Source organism: Schistocerca piceifrons, chromosome 2 (genome assembly GCF_021461385.2).
Source record: "Schistocerca piceifrons isolate TAMUIC-IGC-003096 chromosome 2, iqSchPice1.1, whole genome shotgun sequence".
In the NCBI taxonomy this organism is placed as follows: domain Eukaryota; kingdom Metazoa; phylum Arthropoda; class Insecta; order Orthoptera; family Acrididae; genus Schistocerca; species Schistocerca piceifrons.
The window spans coordinates 924,904,456-924,926,790 of NC_060139.1; the positions used below are offsets into that span (position 1 = coordinate 924,904,456).

At 44.6% G+C, this 22,335-nt stretch overlaps 1 protein-coding gene across 1 annotated transcript in view; it reads right to left on the reverse strand.

The window, feature by feature from the left end:
- Positions 1-10,993: 10,993 nt before the first annotated feature.
- Positions 10,994-22,335, reverse strand: part of LOC124775993 (dehydrogenase/reductase SDR family member 11-like) — a 58,643-nt gene continuing 47,301 nt past the window's right edge. The window contains exons 5-6 of the mRNA XM_047250835.1: positions 20,000-20,129; positions 10,994-11,074 (exon numbers count right to left, since the gene is read on the reverse strand). Of these exons, the coding sequence (XP_047106791.1) occupies positions 10,994-11,074; positions 20,000-20,129 (211 nt within the window). The remainder of the gene's footprint in view (positions 11,075-19,999; positions 20,130-22,335) is intronic.

Here is a 22,335-nt window from a genome sequence, read left to right on the forward strand (position 1 = left end):
TCTGTCGTTAATGCTGATCACTCAACATCTTACATTGTTCATGGTCCTTATATACCCTATGAGGACTGATAACAACACTGGACATGAACAACACTAACGCACCCTGGTGCCAATTCTACCAATTACGAAAATTTGCAAGGCTAACCATTTATATACACACTAATGTTGTGTACTCTAGGAAGTTACATTGACATCCGACCATATCTGGATGTTTCACATATTTTGTCAAGGAATACAAATGATTATGAGAAAAGAAAGAAAGTGATAAAGCTCACGAATAAGCGATCGGCAGACTTGTGTTGCTTGGCCGTGAAAAGGATTCTTGTTTATATGTCACTATAGCAAGTGAACAGTGCAGGCCTGTGAAAAAGCAACTTTCAGAATAGAACTGACGTTACCAGAACTGTGTTACTATCATTTACGTAGTAGTACCAAATCTCTCTGTGTCGAATGTTGTATTTTGTTGAGACATTTCAGCATTTCTGCAAACAACAAACCCACGGAGGAAGAAACAGATCTTACTTAAGTTTCAAGTAGGCGATTTAAGCTGCAGTCGTTAAACGAACTTTTCTGAGGCCCACCTAATCGGTATCGACAGTCGAACAGGGAACAGACTATAAAATAATAGCAGCAGCAGAGCTGCTTCCTTGCATTTGTCCAGCCCGGGCCGCTTGTAAAGTTAGCTTTACCCCCTCCTATATACTCGAATTGGGAAGATTTCACAGAAAGATCTAGTATCAGAGAGTAAAGATTGGTGAAATATCAATGCGTTACAGGTATTCGTTCTTCAGGACTTTGTCTCCACTCAACAGAATCGGCATAAAATTCCAAACATTTTAAATTAAATAACAGTAGTAAACGTTACCTGGTAGTCCACAAGCGGGAGCATCAATTACCACCATTACTATCACGATCCTTCAAGATTATTTAATTAGGAACAAGAGTTCACCACCTTGTCTATCAGAAGATGTGTGATTGTGTTAAACAGCCATCCTCTAACCCTGCGCACTTTTGACATCACTTACCAGTACTTGCTATTGTTAAATTCTTGTTTCCTTTTTTCAGTGAGTCTATATCTGAAGCTATCATTCCTCCTATCATTAGAATCGTTACTGTATGACCAAGCATCTGTGTGGAGTTCCTGGGGCAGTATTTGGCGCATACTCGCGACTGGCCATCCAGACAGCACCGTTGTGTGTCCTTGCTACTCTCGAATGCCCGTCCGCTCCCATATTGTGGCCTCCTGGCTGACGCTGTTAAGAATTTGCGCGGTGTCTTTGATGTGAAAGATGTTCAGGTACGGGACGCTCGCAACTGCAACCCTCTCCTGCTCAGAGTCAACTCAGTGCTCACAATCCAGATCCCAATAGCTTTATTTTCAATAGCTACTAACAAGGAAGTGTAACACTGTAGTAAAGCTGCAGCAAGTAATGTACCTCAATGACGCAACACTTTCATTTATTAAGACTGCGAATGAACTGTATCTGCATCTGTTCTCTTCACACCGTACTTTAGAACTCTTGCAGGCTACATGAAAAGAGGAGCAGGATCCCAATGATTTATGTAATTCTCGTAAAACCCCAACAACGAAAACAGGTATATCTACACACGTGAGACATAGCATTAGAACCAGCTGCTTAACTGCGTATTGATCCACCTTTGAAGCGCCATACAGTACCCTTTCTTGGTGGTATGTAATGGTGAAGTTCTTGGTAGGTTTCCGGAGGTGTCTGGCGCACAGGTCGGGAAATTACCACAAATTACGACGCTGCGGTTTACGAATGCGCTGTAACGTCCCTCAAACAGCTTCTGGACTTGTGACAAGGACAGTTAGCTTGCTGGAAGATGTGGCTGCTGTCGTGGAGGACATCAAGCAAGAAATGATGCAGGTGGTCCATAATAATGTTCACGTAGTACACAGCTGTAAAGGTGCCTTCGATTACTTCCACAGTACTCGTGATAGCCTAGATAAATTTTCTTCGTCGAACAGTACTGCACCAGCGGGCCTCTATCCATATCGAACAGTTCGTCACAATCATTAACCTAGTGACACAAGAAATGTGATCCATTCGACCAGGCGACACTTTCCATTGATCCACGGTCGAATCTCGATGATCCAGTGCCTGCCGCAATTAGGTAAACGTGGGAACTCGTGGGAGCAGTCTGCTGTTGAGTCCCAAGTTGAAGGATGTGCACTGAATGGTGCGTTCTGAAACATTTCTGCCTGCACCAGCACTGTACTCTGTTGTCACACCCGTCTCAAGACGCCGCCCAGCCTGCTTCACGGAGTGGGAGAGCCTCCGACTTCCACATCCTCTAGAGGCGCGAGGTAGCAGCGCGGTTTTAGGCGCCTTTCCACGGTTCGTGTGTCTCCCCCCACCCCCCACCCCCCCACCCCCCCGTTGGAGGTTCCAGTACTCCCTCGGGCCTCGGTGTGTGTGCTGTTCTTAGGTAAATTAGTTAAAGTTAGACTGCGTGGTGTGTAAACCTAGGTGACCGACGACCTCAGCAGTTTGATCCCATACGAACTTACCACAAACTTCCCAATTTTCCACATCCTCTAATGAGGGGAGGAGATCCGCCACGTTGTGACCCACAAGAAACCACCGTCCTTCGTCCCCCTACTTCATCCAAGTACGCATTCCGCAAGCCACCGCACGATGCATGGTGGAGGGTACGACGTATAACTATTAGTCATTTCTTTCCTGTTCCACTCTCATGCAGAGCGAGGCAACAACGACTGCCTGTATGCCTCCTTACGACCCCTAATTTCTCTCATTTTGTCTTCGAGGTCCTTACACAAAATGTCCGTTGGTACCAGCAGAATCGATATGCAGTCGGCGGAAAGAACGTCTTCTTCTCTCCAGGCATTCCGTAATACTTCTGTGCTGAACGAACTTACGAGTAACAAATCTAGCAGCTCGCTTTGAACTGTTACCATGTCTTATTTTAGTCCGAACTGGTGAGGATCCCAAACACTTGAGCAGTGCTCAATCCATTTCAGCTCCAACTGCAGCGTTACGTCTAGATATTTAATCGATGTGACTCTGTTAAGCAGCACATTACTAATCCTGTATTCGAACGACAGAGGATTGCTTTTGCTACACATCAACATTAAATTACATTTTTACACATTTTGAGATAGCTCCCATTCATGACCAACTAGAAATTTTTCTAAGTTATCTTCTAGCTCATTGTAGTCATTCTAGGACTACACTTCCACGTACACCACAGCGTCATAACCAAACAGCAGTAGACTGCTGTTCACCCTGTCTGTCACAGCATATATGTACAAAGAGATTAAGGGTGGCCCTGTCACACTTTCCTGTAGAACGCCTGGTGATACCCGTGTCTCTGATAGACTCTCGCCGTAGAGTAAAACATATTGGGTTTTTATATTTAAAAATTCTCGAGACAGTCACATATTTAGGAACCTAAACCATATGCTCGACCTTCGTCAACAATTTGCAATTGTTCACCGAATCCAACGCTTTCCAGAAATCTAGGAATATTAAATCCGCCTCTTGTTCTCTGTCCATGGCTCGTAGGATATCATATGAGAAAGGGGCAAAAAATGGGTCAAATGGCTCTGATCACATGGGACTTAACATCTGAGGCCATCAGTCCTCTAGAACTTAGAACTACTTAAACCTAACTAACCTAAGGACATCACACGCATCCATGTCCGGGGCAGGATTCAAACCTGCGACCGTAGCGGTCGCGCGGTTCCAGACTGAAGCGCCTGGAACCGCTCGGCCACAGCGGCCTGCGAGAATGTGGCAAACTGAGTTTCATACGAGCGATATTTTCGAAACCAGTGTTGATTTGAGGGCAGAAGCTTTTCTCATTTAATGTAGGCTTTCACGGTCGGCAGTGTCTTCACTTAAAACTTCCGGACTGATAGGCAGCGATCGATGTATAAAACTCTCCCCTGACATTTCGTCTCCGATTGCGGGAGACATCCTCCGAGGTAAAGCAGCGACTGCGAAGAGGCCGCGAGGATGCGCTGATTATATAGGCAGTGCAGAGGGCGCCACTGGCCATCACGTGGCGTGGGCTGTGGGACTGTCTCTGGCAATGCCAACATTCTCGACTGAAAATAATCGATCGTCACGCTACCGGTGCAACTCTGACATCCAAATATGATCCAGTTTAACACCTTCCGCTTTGTGTTAAAACTATTACCGCGTTTATCAGTCTCAGTAGCCTCTCTATACATGCGCGCATAACAATGCCATGTTTTAGATATGATGCTCGTTTCGCTGAATTTTGTTTCATGATTGTCTTAATGGCACACATGTTCTGCTACGGCGGATTTATCTGTGTAACCCAGAAGGCCATTCCTCTTATGTTCAACAAGACGGGTGTTAACACTTCTCTTTGTGGTACCGATATAAACTTGTCCACAAGTAAAAGGAATCTTATATACCCCTGGTGTAGCCAAAGGATGTTGTGCGTCTTTTGCCGATCTTAAATATTCTTTTATTTTCCTGGTGGATATGAAAATAGTTTCCACCGCATATTTGCTTAATACTTTCCCAATACGATCTGTGACCTTCCTAATGAACGGAAGAAAACCCTTGCCGTTGGCTCCTGTTCCTCGTTGATGCTCCTGATTCTCTGCCTAGAGCGAAGTGCTCGATCTATCTCCTTGCTAGAATAGCCATTCTTTACGAAAGTCGACCGTAGATGTTCAGTCTCATCTTTTAAAGCGTTGTGTCCTAATGTTTCCGAACTGGAAGTTGTGAACAATAGTATCGAAGGAATGCGTCCTGTGGATCGGTGGCGAGTGCTTTTTGTTGAGAGGTCGCGAAGTTTTTAGGACCTTAATGGGTTAGTTACCGAGATTTCGATTTAGCGATGAGAGGCGGGGCACTATTCCTAATGATTATAGCTTTGTAGGTGAGAGATCAGTCCCGCTTCCAGATCTACATGATTGTTTTACCTGGTTTTGAGGTGCACAGTATTTTCTATCCTGTACATGATCAATCATATCATCAGATACCGTTAGTGGAGGAATCAAAGCCCTTGACTGCGTTTTGTACTGAGTAGAATTTATTTGAATGTAATCGTGTCCCTTTTGGTTTAGCTACGGCATCTGCTGTGTTATCCCGTCTTTTAGATTCTATGTTGGGGACGATGTCGTGATTTATATCGAGAACTTTGAACAACACTTAAGTCATTTATGTCAGGTGTTAGGCCGCCTGCGGGATGCGAGGTTAACGCTTAAGTCGTCAAACGTTAGCCTGGAGAGGAAGAAAATTTCCTTCTTGGGTGACATAGTTTCGGGAAATGACGTAAGAACTGATCAAGAACGTACTAAAGCCATCCATCAGTTTCTGGTGCCTCAGAATAAGAAGGCTATTGCGAGATTCGTTGCGATGACCAATTTTTTTCGAAAATTTGTGCCAAATTTTGCACAGTTGGCGGCCCCTCTTAATAAACTGAGGCGGAATGGGGAGAAATTTGTTTGGGGCGATTCTCAGCAAGCATTCAGTTTGAAAGTTGCTTTATCTAAAGAGCCGGTTTTGCCCATTCCTAATTTTGTTCACCAAACTGATGCTTCTCATTCTGGGATTGCCGTGATCCTCTTGCAAGAAAACCAGGATGAAATGCGGCCAATTGGCTATGCCTCGAGATTTTTGTCCACCATAGAAAAGAAATATTCGGCATATGAGTTAGAAGCGTTGGCAGTGTTATTCGGCATGGAGCGTTTCAAATTTTATCTTGAACGTAAATATTTCCTACTAGAAAGGGAGAACCAAGCGATGTCGTGGATTCTGATCCGGCCGCGGAGAACAGGGCGCATGGCCAGATGGGCGGTGAGAATTTCCGCATTCCATTTTCAGGTGAGTCATTTCAAGATCATGAATAATAAAGTGGCCGATGTCCTAAGTCGAAAGTTTCCTGAAGACGATTCTGGCCAATTCAGCGAGTGTGACTAGGAGTGTGTTTGCGTGGGAGCAGTTTTAGCCGAGATTCCGGGCTTGCTCCTATGGTGATCTGAGTCAGCAGCAGGATGAGGATCGTCAGTTAACTGCCATAAAGCACAAGCTGCAGGAAGGGGTAGAGGTTTCGGGATATTCCATTAAAAGTGGAATTCTGTGTTTTAGGACTCGTTACGACGAGAAAGAGAAGTTTTGTCTCCCGAAGGGATTGGTGCCAGCTGTGTTTCAATATTTCCATAAGTCCTTGTGTTGGGGTCATTTGGGTGTTTATAAGACGATCATGAAGATGGCCCACCTTAAATGGGGACGTTCGAAAGTTAGTGGGTTGATGCCACGAATGTTGTAAAGTGAAATCCACTCAAAATACGCCTAAAGGGGAACTAAATTCGACCACGAAGGAAAATCCCCTCGGAAACAATCTTTGTCAATTATCTTGGACCCTTGCCACGCACCTGGCATGGAAACAGGTATCTTTTCGTCATCGTTGACACCTTCTCTAGATTTGCGTGGCTGATGCCGAGCAAGTCAGGAACATCGGGAACCAATATTGAACTTCTGGGTCAAGTGTTTGCCTTGTTTGGTCGCCTCAGAGTATTAGTGAGCGATAATGCCCCGGCATTTGTCTCAAAAGAACTTAAAAGTTTCTGTTTTGGTAGTGGGATATCTTACGTAATCATCATTCCTTATTGCCCCCAGCCATCGTTCGCCGAGGGAGTGAACCGGAATTTGAAGCCGGCGCTTACCATCAGTCACTCGCACTCGCAGACCAAGTGGGATCAATCTATTGGGTGGCTAAATTTTGCTTTTAATACCGCTGTGCATGAGGCCCACAAGATGACTCCTGCCAATTTGATGTTTTCTTATACAGTAAACTATCCACTTTGTAAGTAATGGGGGATCAGCGATTTGCTCCCGGAGGAGAGTGATCCTGAAACCGTAAGGAAAATTTGGGAGGCTTCAAAGAAAAATATTCAGCTGGTGCATAGAAGGGAGGCTATTCGCTACAACTAGGGAAGGTGTCCGGTCTCGTTACCGGTGGGTATTGCTGTATTTTTGAAGAATTTCTGAGCACAAAGTAAAGGTGCTCAGAAGTTCACTGCTAAAATGCTTCCCTGATTTATCGGGCCTTATACGGTCTAAGAGCTATCTCCCCAGTCAGTTTCCCGATCCAACATCCATTTTCCCAGAAACTACACTACTCGCCATTAAAATTGCTACACCACGAAGATGATGTGATACAGACGCGAAATTTGACCCACAGGAAGAAGATGCTGTGATATGCAAATGATTAGTGTTTCAGATCATTCACACAAGGTTGGTGCCGGTGGCGACAGCTACAGCGTGCCGGCTTGAGGAAAGTTTCCAACAGATTTCTCATACACAAACAGCAGTTGACCGGCGTTGCCTGGTGAAACGTTGCTGTGATGCCTCGTGTAAGGAGGAGAAATGTGTAGAATCACGTTTCCGAATTTGATGAAGGATGGATTTTAGCCTATCGCGATTGCGGTTTATCGTATCGCGACATTGCAGCTCGCGTTGGTCGAGATCCAATGACTGTTAGCAGAATATGGAATCGGTGGGTTCAGGAGGGTAATACGGAACGCCGTGTTGGATCCCAACGACCTCGTATCACTAGCAGTCGAGATGACAGCCATCTTATCCACATGGCTGTAACGGATCGTGCAGCCACGTCTCGATCCCTGAGTCAACAGATGGGAACGTTTGCAAGACAACAACCATCTGCGCGAACAGTTCGACGATATTTGCAGCAGCATGGACTATCAGCTCGGCGACCATGGCTGCGGTTACCCTTGACGCTGCATCACAGACACGAGCGCCTGCGATGGTGTACTCAACGACGAACCTGGGTGCGCGAATGGCAAAACGTCATTTTTTCGGAAGCATCCAGATTCTGTTTACAGCTTCATGATGGTCGCATCCGTGGCTTTATGGTATTGGGTGCCATTGGTTACACGTCTCGGTCACCTCTTGTTCGCATTGACGACACTTTGAACAGTGGACGTTACATTTCAGATGTGTTACGACCCGTGGCTCTACCCTTCATTCGATCCCTGCGAAACCCTACATTTCAGCTGGATAATGCACGACCGCATGCTGCAGGTCCTGTACGGGCCTTTCTGGATAAAGAAAATGTTCGACTGCTGCCCTGGCCACCACATTCTCCAGATCTCTCACCGACTGAAAACGTCTGGTCAATGGTAGCCGAGCAACTGGCTCGTTACAATACGCCAGTCACTACTCTTGATGAACTGTGGAAGTGTTGAATCTGTATGGGCAGCTGTACGTGTACACGCCATCGAAGCTCTGTTTGACTGAATGCCCAGGCGTATCGAGGCCGTTATTACGGCCAGTGGTAGTTGTTCTGGGTACTGATTTCTCAGGATCTATGCACACAAATTGCGTGAAAATGTAATCACATGTCAGTTCTAGTATAATATATTTGTCCAATGAAATCCCGTTTATCATCTGCATTTCTTCTTGGTGTAGCAATTTTAATGGACAGTAGTGTAGTAATGGCCCATATAAGCCAACTCAAGGTGGGCAACGGTAACCAGGATGCTGGGGCGGAATCCAATGGACCCCCGCCCCCCTGTTCAAGCTCAAGGGTGGGGGATTGTGCCGTGCTGCCGCGTTTAATTTCGCTTAATTTCCGCATATTTGGAATCCCTCTGGCCGCAAGAGCGCATGGAGCGTTACTGTTGCAGGTAGAGAGCAGGCCGGAGGAGTAGGTAGTTCAGGACTGCGGCGACCTGGAGGAGAGGGAAGTGTGCACGAGCGGCGAGGAGCGCTAATGAGGCGGCGTTTTTTTTGTGACCAAGCGTCTGCCGTGGCCCTAAGACTTGTACCTCTGCTCACTGCGGGTTTGGCGGGGCCGAGTGTTGGTCGCAGTCGTGAACATGGCTCCTTGAAAGCTACTTCTGCAGGACGCACAGTATTCTGCGTGTTCTCTGCTATTGAAGTTGCAAGCAGTTTGTGTCCATCGTGGTGACGGGCAGGAGTCCGGTCTGACGTTTGCAAGTACTGGACGCGGTGGCGACTGCTGGGTGATACCCGTGGGTTTCCGACTACGAGTAATCTTCGTTACAACCCTCTCTCGGCGCTCTCTAAGCAAGCATTTGTCAATGGGCGCTGGATTTTACAAGAAATCACTGTGAGCATCCGATTAGTGTGCACGTCACTTGGTGTCACGTGTGTGGGCTTGTCGCTGTCGCTATTACAAACTGATTTTAGAATCTAAGGGTATACAATGCAGATGTAATTCTGCTGATTTACGAATGGAAATTGTTTAATCTATCTACCTTATTTCTGAAGCATGTCTATAGTTACCTGTTGGCTAGTACCAGGAGCTCAAGATGTTTACTAAATTGTTTCCATTTACCAGAAAAAAAAACTAAAGAAAAATTTTATGGCTCAGTAGTCAAGTCAAAGTTTCCTGCATAGCGTTCGTACTTTTCTGCATTTGTTGTCTGTTTGATTTTTACTATATAATTAACGAGTTGTCTCTGTGTTACAGGATCGATGACTGTATCTCTTGTTAACCTTGGTCTAGCTAAAGATGCTTGTGTACCACGATTTAAATTTTTAATGAAGGTTTCTAGTACTGTGATAGCGGCAACCGCCTTCCTATGTTAGTAGAGAAAGAGGAATTATTGCCTCTTCCACCGCCCCTATCCTCATAAATTTGAACCACATTTGTCAGTCAGTTTGTCTACTTCGAAGGCAATGGCGTTTGGTAATTACTGGCAATAGCCGATGGTTGATATTTGTGACATATTCATTTGATCATGTGTTTTGCTGTTTCTAATGTAAATGTATTTTTAGTTCATTTAATATTCTTTACTGAAAGTAAGTTTTTTTACTCTAGCCGTTTTGAGGTGTTTGCTGTCAACTGTGTTATTGAAATTTAGTCTTTTCAGTTCTGGAGGCAATTTGTTAATGTTATTCTTGGATTTTTGATTTTAAAAATATACTCATTAGAACTTTTAGAAACGCTAATAAATTCATTATGGCTAAGTACCTTTCCACTCAACACCAGCTCTCTACCATATTTCAAAAATTCGTAAGCAAACATTTATCATTTCTAATACCTATCTGTGCAAGACACTGGATTACCTGTGATACAAATCATGTCTCTCATTTTCCTAGGGAGAAGAAATGTCTCATTAAATAAATATTTTATAAACAGAAAGGGCTATCTGCACGTTTTATGACCATTACCAGTACTTACTTGAACATGTGGAGGTTGCGATAACATATAGATAATTGCATTTGCTATGTCCTCAGGTTCCATCATAGGCATACGCATATTTTCACTTCCTTCAGTCGAATACTTTTTTAAGGTATTGAATAATGGCGTTTTCACAAGTCCTGGAGATATTTCCTAAAGCAAAAATCAAACTTTAGAAAACAGAAGATAGTATTAGATTTTCCAAACTGTTTTATTTTACTCTTGAAATACTATTTATCTAAGGAACATTTATATAACTCTTAAACTTATTATCCCAGTTCAAGTACATTACTTATGCACTGCAAAGAGAAAGAAACTAGTACACCTGCCTAATATCGTGTATGGCCCCAGCAAGCATGCAGAAGTGCCGCAACACGATGTGGCATGGACTCGACTAATATTTGAAGTAGTGCTCGAGGGAACTGACACCACGAATCCTGGAGGGCTGTCCATAAATTCGTAAGAGTGCGACGGGGTGGAGATCTCTTCAGAACAGTACGTTGCAAGGTATCCCAGATATGCTCAACAATAGCTATTTCTGGGGAGTTTGGTGGCCAGCGGAAGTGTTCAAAATCAGAAGAATCCGCATATGAAAGGATGCTCTCCAATTCCACTGCAGCAGCCCGTGATGCAGTAGTGTGCAGCAATGGACTACCCTCCATTGCTACAAAGACTGAATTTAGGCCACATTTTTCTCTGCACGATTTCAGCAGAACGGTTTTGATGCCTTGGATCTGGAAAGGAATTTTGAGCTATTACCGTTCTGCACATGTTATCTTCTACACCTGTATAATACTCAAGGGTGGTTAAATGAGCATTGTAGGCCTCCAACTGCCGTGAACTGGAACTGCAATGCACACTGCTGCACCACGTGCTGCTGCAGTGGAATTGGAGAGCTGGTGATTCAGTACAATAATGCCATGCATGCTGTGACGTGATGATGCAACCTGAGAGTCAGGTCAAGGTCCGCAAGACCCTTCTCAGTACCAGGAAATGTTGAGAATCTGAGAACCGACAACTTGGCACCGTGGTTGTTGGGATATGCCTGCTGCAACTAGAGAGCAGGCGGGTCTCACACTTAGCAGCAACAACCGTGCCGTGCCTGCTGCAGACATGATTGCTAGGTGGTGGTGGTGGTGGTTAGTGTTTAACGTCCCGTCGACAACGAGGTCATTAGAGACGGAGCGTAAGCTCGGGTTAGGGAAGGATTGGGAAGGAAATCGGCCGTGCCCTTTCAAAGGAACCATCTCGGCATTCGGCTGAAACGATTTAGGGAAATCACGGAAAACCTAAATCAGGATGGCCGGAGACGGGATTGAACCGTCGTCCTCCCGAATGCGAGTCCAGTGTGCTAACCACTGCGCCACCTCGCTCGGTTGTGATTGCTAGGAAGCGAGTTAACTTTCCAAACACTGTGTGCACATTAGTTTACGTACTGGACGATTGGGATTTTACCACACACAGAGAGGCTCTCAAGGGCCCGTGGATGCAAGTAGCTTTGATCGTCAGACTGACGAAGTCTCCAAAATTATTTCTCCTGTTCTTTAAGAAGAGGACAGTTGACGTAACATAGGTTTAGTACTTACCTGAAGCCTGTGAGTGAGAAGGTGGGAAATAGGAAGTTAACATATAAATAATAGTTGTGCCTACAAAACAATTATTGTTGGATGTGTAATTTACACTAACAATATCAGTATAAGATTTCCCATGTTTTCCAGTAATAACCACGAACCAAAGCGTTCGTCATTTGGTCTCTGCTTTCTCCCTAATAGCTGATGGATGTTCAGAACATTACAAGAAGACATGTTAGTACTTTCCAACAAGACACAAGCCTATTTTTACACTCGAAAGATCAAAGATGCCTGTACTTCCGTTCATGTGATCTTCCGCAGATTCCTTCTAAATATGCTTGTACTTGCAGGCAAATTGTAAACTCCCAGCTGAATTGCACTATCGTGTGTATACGTGCGTCAGTATGTTGCTGGGCTGTCAGGTGTTGGGCATTGAGCGTGTTGTGTGAGGCATCAGCTGTGAGGCGTCAGGCATCAGGCGTCATGACTCATGTGTCGGGATGTCAGGCATCAGCCGTTAAGCTCCAATCTACGTTCTGTTAATGCTAAACAATATGGCAACACCTCATTCTGGCTTGCAGGTACAACACGTTATAACCAATGGTCCAACAACACAGGCGTAAAGCAAACAGAGAAGCAAGGCATTCATGTCACTCCAGGTACGCAGAACCACCTCAGGAATTTCGATTTAATGATCACGTAATCTGTAGTTTGTAAGACTTCAGATATAGATGCATGCATTTGTCTGTGTCGTATTTTTTGTACCACGGTAACGAAGCAGTTTGTGGTTTTCTTGACGAGTAAGGGGGTGGTTCTTCTTTAGATAAAGAATGTATTTTGTTTTTCAACACACACACACACACACAAACACTGTTGCAGTCAGTATATTGACGTTATTCTGCTGTAAACACACGAGTACCGCTCCATCCCTCGCCGCACAAACCGACTATCACACTTTGATACAGCGCTACACTATTGTGTCCACCCGTGCAGGGCTCAGTCTCCCTCCCTCCCACGGAAACCTTGCGCACAAAATAGCTTAGCTGGACTGGAGTTCACAACTGTATTGTAAATACAATCAGATTTAGAATGTACGACCGAAAGACCACGTGACCAGAAGTGCCGTCATCTCGGATTAAAAAGAGTATAAAAGGAGATTTGATAGCCGCAACCGATCAGTCTTCTGTAGTAGCTGAAAATGTCAAAGTGCTTAACATATCAGATTTATAATGGAGGAGGACGGTACCAGCTTACGAATGCTTTGGTTTATGGTTATTAATGATGAACGTGGATAATCTTGTTTCTGACACTGGCAACATAAATTGCACCGAAAATGGTACGCTTGTTAGCAAGAAGAATTTAAATGTCATTACTCCCATTACAGAACCGTTTTGCGATAACATTACGATTGTTAAAATCTGTGATAAAGCGGACTGTCAGGATCAATTAGAGACGGGACAATCTGTAATGTTAAAGAAAGAGATGTGTAGCTCATTTAACTAGTGTATACGCAGCACATTCTCCAAATTCATACTCCAAGACATTCGTACTCCAAGACATCGCGAAACTACCATTTCTCCTACACGAGAACGACGGTGTGAAGGCAAGAGGAATATTTAATAAAATCAGCAAGGAAGCACTAGAAACCATTTCGAAGAATATAAAAATCCTGTGGCTATACCATATGATGTGGAATTAGCAGATATTAAGATGGATGTTCTAATGGAGCGGCTGCCTGGAATATTGCAGCAGCTACATGCAGACGACTATTACCTTTCGGATTTGGACATAACAAGAGACTTCGCCAGGAACATTAACAAATTCGAGATTTTCTACTACCTAATATCAAACCATGACTTCTGTTTGGGCGAAGACTATCAAAGATTCATCAGCGTGCTTGTGGACAACGCTAAGGCAGTTGGAATAGACTTTTTAACGTGGATGGCCTCCAATTGTAGGGTAAATACAGATTCTATATCATACGTCACATCACAAGCACATGTGTGGTCAAATCAATTCGTAACCACTTTATAGATTTTGTGAAGTGTCCAGACATGCGACTACGAGATCTCTTACGTCCTCCTTGGCATAGGAATATGGTTTTACTGGCCTGGAAGCTACAATTTATAACTAGTTAAGTGTTCAGCCAGGCGACTACGAGAAACTTTTACATCCACCTTAGCTAACAAACATGTATCACCAGACTGGAGACTAAAATTTACGAGTATAAGTACAGAATGGGTCGTATACCTGAACCTGTGTAAAACTGTTTCAGTGATTTACACTCCAAAAAACATTATTTACTATGTTCTCGAGCGTACTCTGTGCCAATTACATCCATGGGGTATCAGCTAATTAATCACTTACAGAATAGCTTCTGTGTGGTGTGTAACAACGTTCTGCAGTTTGTCTACCAGAAAAGTAACTTGTGTTCAGCTAAATTTGCCAGACCCACGAGATCCAGAAAAGCTTATAAGTTATTCTCTGTCTGCATATAGTTTTAATTATCTAACTGTAAACTATGGGGAGATTTTTAACACTGACTCCAACAAAGAGAATATAAGTGTTACACAGAAGTGTTATATCACAGCAGGAGAAACACATTTCTGTCAAACCAGGGCAGTGTTCTCCATCATACAGTTGGATATACACTCCTGGAAATTGAAATAAGAACACCGTGAATTCATTGTCCCAGGAAGGGGAAACTTTATTGACACATTCCTGGGGTCAGATACATCACATGATCACACTGACAGAACCACAGGCACATAGACACAGGCAACAGAGCATGCACAATGTCGGCACTAGTACAGTGTATATCCACCTTTCGCAGCAATGCAGGCTGCTATTCTCCCATGGAGACGATCGTAGAGATGCTGGATGTAGTCCTGTGAAACGGCTTGCCATGCCATTTCCACCTGGCGCCTCAGTTGGACCAGCGTTCGTGCTGGACGTGCAGACCGCGTGAGACGACGCTTCATCCAGTCCCAAACATGCTCAATGGGGGACAGATCCGGAGATCTTGCTGGCCAGGGTAGTTGACTTACACCTTCTAGAGCACGTTGGGTGGCACGGGATACATGCGGACGTGCATTGTCCTGTTGGAACAGCAAGTTCCCTTGCCGGTCTAGGAATGGTAGAACGATGGATTCGATGACGGTTTGGATGTACCGTGCACTATTCAGTGTCCCCTCGACGATCACCAGTGGTGTACGGCCAGTGTAGGAGATCGCTCCCCACACCATGATGCCGGGTGTTGGCCCTGTGTGCCTCGGTCGTATGCAGTCCTGATTGTGGCGCTCACCTGCACGGCGCCAAACACGCATACGACCATCATTGGCACCAAGGCAGAAGCGACTCTCATCGCTGAAGACGACACGTCTCCATTCATCCCTCCATTCACGCCTGTCGCGACACCACTGGAGGCGGGCTGCACGATGTTGGGGCGTGAGCGGAAGACGGCCTAACGGTGTGCGGGACCGTAGCCCAGCTTCATGGAGACGGTTGCGAATGGTCCTCGCTGATACCCCAGGAGCAACAGTGTCCCTAATTTGCTGGGAAGTGGCGGTGCGGTCCCCTACGGCACTGCGTAGGATCCTACGGTCTTGGCGTGCATCCGTGCGTCGCTGCGGTCCGGTCCCAGGTCGACGGGCACGTGCACCTTCCGCCGACCATTGGCGACAACATCGATGTACTGTGGAGACCTCACGCCGCACGTGTTGAGCAATTCGGCGGTACGTCCACCCGGCCTCCCGCATGCCCACTATACGCCCTCGCTCAAAGACCGTCAACTGCACATACGATTCACGTCCACGCTGTCGCGGCATGCTACCAGTGTTAAAGACTGCGATGGAGCTCCGTATGCCACGGCTAACTGGCTGACACTGACGGCGGCGGTGCACAAATGCTGCGCAGCTAGCGCCATTCGACGGCCAACACCGCGGTTCCTGGTGTGTCCGCTGTGCCGTGCGTGTGTTCATTGCTTGTACAGCCCTCTCGCAGTGTCCGGAGCAAGTATGGTGGGTCTGACACACCGATGTCAATGTGTTCTTTTTTCCATTTCCAGGAGTGTAGTTATCGCAGAATTAGGACTGGTACCCACAAACAATGTTATTCCACATGTCCTAAGAAAAAGAGTAAATGTCCCATACAGGCTTAAGCCATCCCATCAAAGAAATTTCGCCTCACCTTTAAATGCAGTTACTGTGTTGTTTGTACGAAAAGAATACTGGAAATGGAAGAGATCGAAGCCAAAAAACGAAAACTGAAGTATAAGGTGAGGACAACCGCCATGAAGGAAGAATATAAACTTCAAGTGTAAAAAGACGAAGTTATTGCAAATGTGCAATCGTGGCACATAGCGTTGGTGCGTTGAAGCAGACAGGCAGGGGAAGAGGTTAAGGTGAGCAGTGGGAAGATTTATATATTAGGAGAAATGTTGTAAAAAAAAAAAAAAAAGGAAATATCATCAGAAATCACACTTGGCGCATGTTTAAATGTAAGGAGCATGAGATATATTGGTTGTACTGAATGTTTGCCACTAAGAGCATCGTTGCATGCCTAAACACACGAATGTCATATTCTTTAACTAATAGAGGTTGCGTTATTGAGTAGAGCTTGGGGGAGCGAAGGCAGTAACTTTCAAGTAGAATGTGTGTGGGAGTTGTCAGCCAGAGAGCGTGAGAGAGTGTTGTGTCATGGCTGAGTAAGCGTCTGGGATGGTGGATGTGCTACACAGAGATTTTTATTTGAGATGTTTCACTATGCGTAACTGAGAAAAGAAAATGATTTTATGTGACTGTAAAGAGAGACATCTCGTTAAAATAATTAAAAAAAAGATAATAGCATTTAATTTTTCTTACTGTAAGCGCTAGATAGTAATTACTAGTTCTGCAGTGTAAAAATTTCTTTGTGTTTAGCAATATCTACTTGTATATATCCAGAGTGACTTATAAGTCATGTGTTCAGTAGTCTAATTATCCTACTGCTCTCACTGTTAGTTAAAAATATTTCATTAGGAAAGCATAGAGTATACTGTAACATAATGTTTTCATTGTGTTTAGTAACATCTACGTGTTGGTATTCAGAAAAGATTATCAGTCTTATGTTCAATATTTCAGTTAGATTGCTCCATTTGCTGGCAGTTAAAGTATATCATTAAAAAGGCAAAGTGGTGATCTGATGTAAATTTAAGACCATGTGTAAATTGTACGACGTGTGACAATGCTAAAGAGACGTCATAATATATGCTAGGAAGAGTTATTTCTGAGTCATTAAAAGCATTCCATGTAATTTCAAAATACATCCCTACTCATATTTCACGAAGCGTATCCTGACTATTAAGTGATAGATTAGGCAACACTTACACTGTAACGCCTTGCACTGTAGCGAGGACAGTGAATCCCACTTTCAAAAAAGTAACAAAAGCTTCATTTGCGAAAAACAGTCTGACAAGTAGGATAAAAAGATAAACTGTTTTGCAGCGATTTATTTCAGTTTATCATTTTTACAGTGCACTCAGGGCAAAGCGCAGTTATCCGTTCCCAAATAAGAACCCACTTTAGCGACAAAATAAACATTATGAGAGAGAATTAAGATCAGTTTTCATTTACAAAATTTCGTATAAATTCAGCAGATGCGGTTTTTTTTCTGGTGGGGTCCATTTACACTATGTAACAGTTAACCATTGTGTAAGATAGACTGTTTCATGAAAGAGCCATCTTGATTATTCTTATGGACCATTATTCATATACAATCTAATTTACAGACAGTCAGGTGGGTTTTAGATTAATCAGAATCTTACACATAAAAAGTTAATTTGCACAGATTTATTTGTGTTCAAATTTAGGGTAGCGCAGACAATTCTATACCACATATTGTAATCAGAGTTTTAGAACATTTCTTTCCGATTGTCAGCAACTCATTTAATTATACACACATACAGTTTGCAATTACGAAGCAGAAGCATAAAACGACCAGGTGTAGAGAATCGATAGGCGCGGAGAGGGGAAATTCATTGGAACACAGCACAGTGGGATGTAAAAAACATGAATCCGTTCTGTTTGCAATTAGATACAGTATGATGTGATGTGGAATAGAAAGTATGCACTACGCCAGACTTCATTTACTACAAAATGTTTAATGATTATCGTCTTACGAAGCATTTAGCTTTGAGGTCAGCTTGACTAAATATTTACAACAATGTGATTCCTTTTGTTCTATGTAAGATATTCTGGAATCGATTGCAGAGAATTACATTTCAATAGCGCAGAAGTAACGGCGTCTTGTGTGTACTAAAAAACATGCAACGCTTTGAAGATTAGGGTTCCACTTAAGCCACATTTTGTTATCCTGAGACTTTCCCAGGACTCACAGAAAATTGGTAATTGTGTTTTACTTCACTCTGAAAGGAGTGCCTCATTAAAAGGCTCACTGACAGCTAATGAACGCCCCAACGCCCCCGAGTTTCCAAGTACCCGAGAAACTTGAGCGGGAAGCTTCCCAGTAAGAACATGCGGACATTCCGTTAAGGTGGTGCCATCTTGGCGACTCTTCAATGCACAGAACAGAAACTTGGACGCATTCACGAAAATCTTGTGTGTGAGCATCTAGGGGACTTGGTGCAGACAGTGACTGGTGCCTCGGTGTGTGTGAGACTGCCATGGGAACAGAGTTTGGGTTCTTATCTCCATACTGCTCGCCTCGGGGGGGTTCTTCAGAATGAGATCAAAATGGCTGATGGCCTATAATATCGCCTAACAGGGTGGAGCTACCTAATTTCCACTGCTCGTTGTGGTACAGTGGAAGCTGAGACCAACAGTCACGGGACGATACTAAGGGAAATTCAGCGCCATCAAGAACGGAATTGGGAGAAGGAAAAGAAAACTCCTGAGCACAGAGCTACGAGGGTTTTGACTTGGTTGATATGAGGTGATTCTGTTTCGGAGTGAGCATTCTGATTTGGCATTTTGGAGGCATTTCAGTCTTCTTCCATTCAGTTTTCAGACCGACAGCCTTGCATTCATCTCAAGGACTACTGTAACTTTGTGAGCTCCTCAGCTTCCATTCCACGTCGGGTGATTTTTCTTTCAGTCCAATGTTCCAATTGTCTTCTTGCTACCTGAGCTACAATTACAAAAATTTAGCTTGGATGCCACCTTTCCAGTTAAATTACTGCAGATAAAAGACACCACTTGAGCACTGGGAGATACCAGACGGCCGATATGGGTGGGACAACAGCTCAGCCCCAACTGTGGAGTGATGGATTTAAGGGGGAAACAGCGGACAGGACGCAGGTAAAAGCTGTTTTTAGTGTAGCCTGTAAAACCTCGGGTACACAGAAATGCCAACATAAAAGCCACGGTACCATGCAACCTGACAAATCATCTCGGCACAACTTCATCTTCATGTACCACTGATCTTATCATCGAAGATAAAATGATTAGTTCCCTGCTACAAGTCTAATTACTGAGAAATGTCTACGTCATACCAGCCTTGGGAGTTTGTACTATTTGTGAAACACAAGCAAGGAATAAGCAATCACTGTTACACGTTTTTACTGTTTGATAATTTTATTTGCTGCATATTGGCGTGCAACAGGGGGCCATTTCGTTCAATTTCTTGACAATATTCATTTTTCAGGAAGGTCAGTGAAGCAAGGTACACCTGTAGAGGTTCTGTGAAGGTTGGAGCGCTGGAGGGAGTTCGAGTGCAGCAGGAAGGTGGTGGGACTCTGGTACTGAGAAGACGGTTTCTGTGTGGGTAATTCACCCAGTACAAGTTTTAATGCCGAAGTCAAGGTTTCAGGTTGGAGTCTATGAGCTATATATCAGACAGACAGAAAGTTTTAGGCGGGCATACAGTCTGCTGCACAGTGGAAGATTCGTCTGTGACGTTGTGTTTGCAGTCGTTTCTTTAATTAACCTACTACTTTTATCATAAAGCCCCAATTCCCATAACGTGTTTTATCATAGTGTTATCCATAGAATCATATGCTGTGTTGACATAAATCAATTTTATCATCAGATTTTTGGTGTATCATGATTATTATTTTTGTTTTATACCACTCAGTTTCCTTTTCTGCAATTACCATAAACTTGCTTGAACAGTGTATTTACCTGCTTAGAAAAATCTGCTTGATAGAAAAGTATATTTCCTAAACCACAAAATCAGCAGTACCAGTCCTGCTCAGAGTCTTTAAAATGTAACAACAAAGTGCACTTGAAGCTTACCCCACATCGTATCTTGCTGTTCCTAGCAACCAGGTCCTTTCTCAGTCCTTCAAGCAGAGTCTTGACAGCATGCTTGCTGGCATGGTACATCGAGTAATTTGAATCTGATGGTATAATGTGGCCAGATATACTGGAACAAGAAAAAGAAACGAACTTCTAATGTGTGTACTATACACATACACGTTATATACTGTTTAAGTCAACAAAATTTAGCCAACAAACATGAAAAACTTTGACAATTCATATTTCATTTCCTTAGTGAGGGATCGAATTTTTTAGGCTGGGCTATCTAATTATTAATCATTCATTTTTGATAAGGGGTAGCCTCATACTAACATTTCTATAGAAGTGCAGGCTTTGAAATTGAAGTATCTGCACTAGCAGAATAGAAACGCCTAAACACAAGTTCGAAAACAATTTATTGGACTCACCAAAACGAAACAATCACACAATCTCCAAAAGAACAACAGACTCAATCCCAGTTGCGGATAGTCACAAATATAAAATAACAAATAACAATAGAAAAGACCCGACTTTTCACGGGAGCGATCACAATAAACAATTCTACAATGTCAAGATGTTCGTCGACTATACCAAGTCCATCTGCAAGAGATCGGCCAGCTAGAAGAGGTGTCTGACCGTGGCTGCCAGGGTTGCAGCTCTGTTTACTTTCAAGCAGTGAATCGAACTGCCTTTTGCCCGCAGTGCTCCGTGCAATAAAGACCGTGTGTTTGATGTATCTGCCGTAACTATTTGCCATCACAAGCCTGGCGTATCACCGTATTTCCTGGGCTAGCTGCTACCTCTATTGAAGCTGTTCTGAAGGCTCCCAGAACGAGTATCGGTCCCTGGCTGCCGTTGGTGGAGACCTGATATTACGTTGTGTTGTGACACCAGTAAATATTAGTGTTGACAATACAGATGATGTAGGTTTTCCTGGTGAATATACGCCCAATGGTGCAGGCATCCAGTGTTGGTTGGGCGTGAAATGAGATGCCGATGCAGTAGGCACTACAATGTATGAAGAGGGCAGCCACAGCAGACCTCCCTCTTCACATCCCTCTCCCCCAGGGGTGAGTGGAAGGCTCATCTCGACATCGAGCCCCAGAGCCATCGGCGACAGGAGACAAGGGGCGGTCAAGCATATCATCCACCTCTATCGGCGTAGGCACCTCTGCCGGAGGGTATGCCTGGGGTGTGACTGGCGGTGATCGCGGAGGTGGTGGTTGGGCAGGGAGAGGAGCACCATCATCCCCAAGGGCCCCAACAGCCCTGGAGACAGCAGAGGAGCCGGCTGCGGACCACACCGGAGGCAAAGCTTGTTGGTGTGCCTCTGGCACACTGTGCCGTTGTCGAGGGTGACTGCCACCATAGTGCAGACAATGAGTTATGAGACTATGGCAGGGACCCACTGCGGACGATTCTGGCTGAACACCATCGCCCAGACAAAATCCTGCAGAGAAAGACGAGGCCATGTCAAATACAGAGTAGCTGGGTGGGGAGAAGACAGGAACAGGAGAGACAAGGGGGACCGATTAGGGCAGCCATAAAGTTCGACTGCCAGGGATGACCTAAACTGAACAGTGGGTTGGTAAGAGGAAAGAAACACACGGGCATCGTCCAGGGAGTGTTGGGGACACAGTTTGGAACTCTGGACTTGTACAAGAAACCAATCAGCTAATCCGTTAGATACATAATGAAAGGGAGTGGTATGAATGAACTAGATGCCCTGGGACGTGCAGAAGGAGGTAAATTCAGCAGATGTAAATTGAGGGCCGTTGTCAGTCACCAACGCCTCCAGAAGGCCCTCAATGACAAATATGTGGGAAAGAGCTTGGTTGGTAAGGGCAGATGACATGGTCGACATGCAGGAGACAAAAGGAATCCCACTGCCTGTGTCCACAAGGATAAGCCAGTAGGAGCCCAGGAATGGGTCTGCGAAATCCGAGTGCAAAAAGGACCAAGGGGAAGGAGCATGAGGCCACGGGAAAAGGCAGCGAGGGGGTGCCGACTGGTGCCATTGACAAGAGGGACATAAATCCACCATGTGGATGATGGCAGCGTCCATGCTGTTCCAGTAGACAAGCTAGCAGGCAAGCAATTTCGTCGGGACAATCACCCAGTGACCAACGTGCAGGAGCTCCAAGGTCCACTGATGGAGGGAGGGTGGCAGCACAATCCACCAACGATTATTATCACCTAAGCTGTGGGGGACCCCATCTCTGACATATGTTTCCTGCCAATGGTGCCAGTAGGCTTGGACCTCTGGCTGCAGCAACTGACGATGGTCTGACTGCCACCCATGCAGATCAGCGCCTGGATGGTCAGATCGTCTG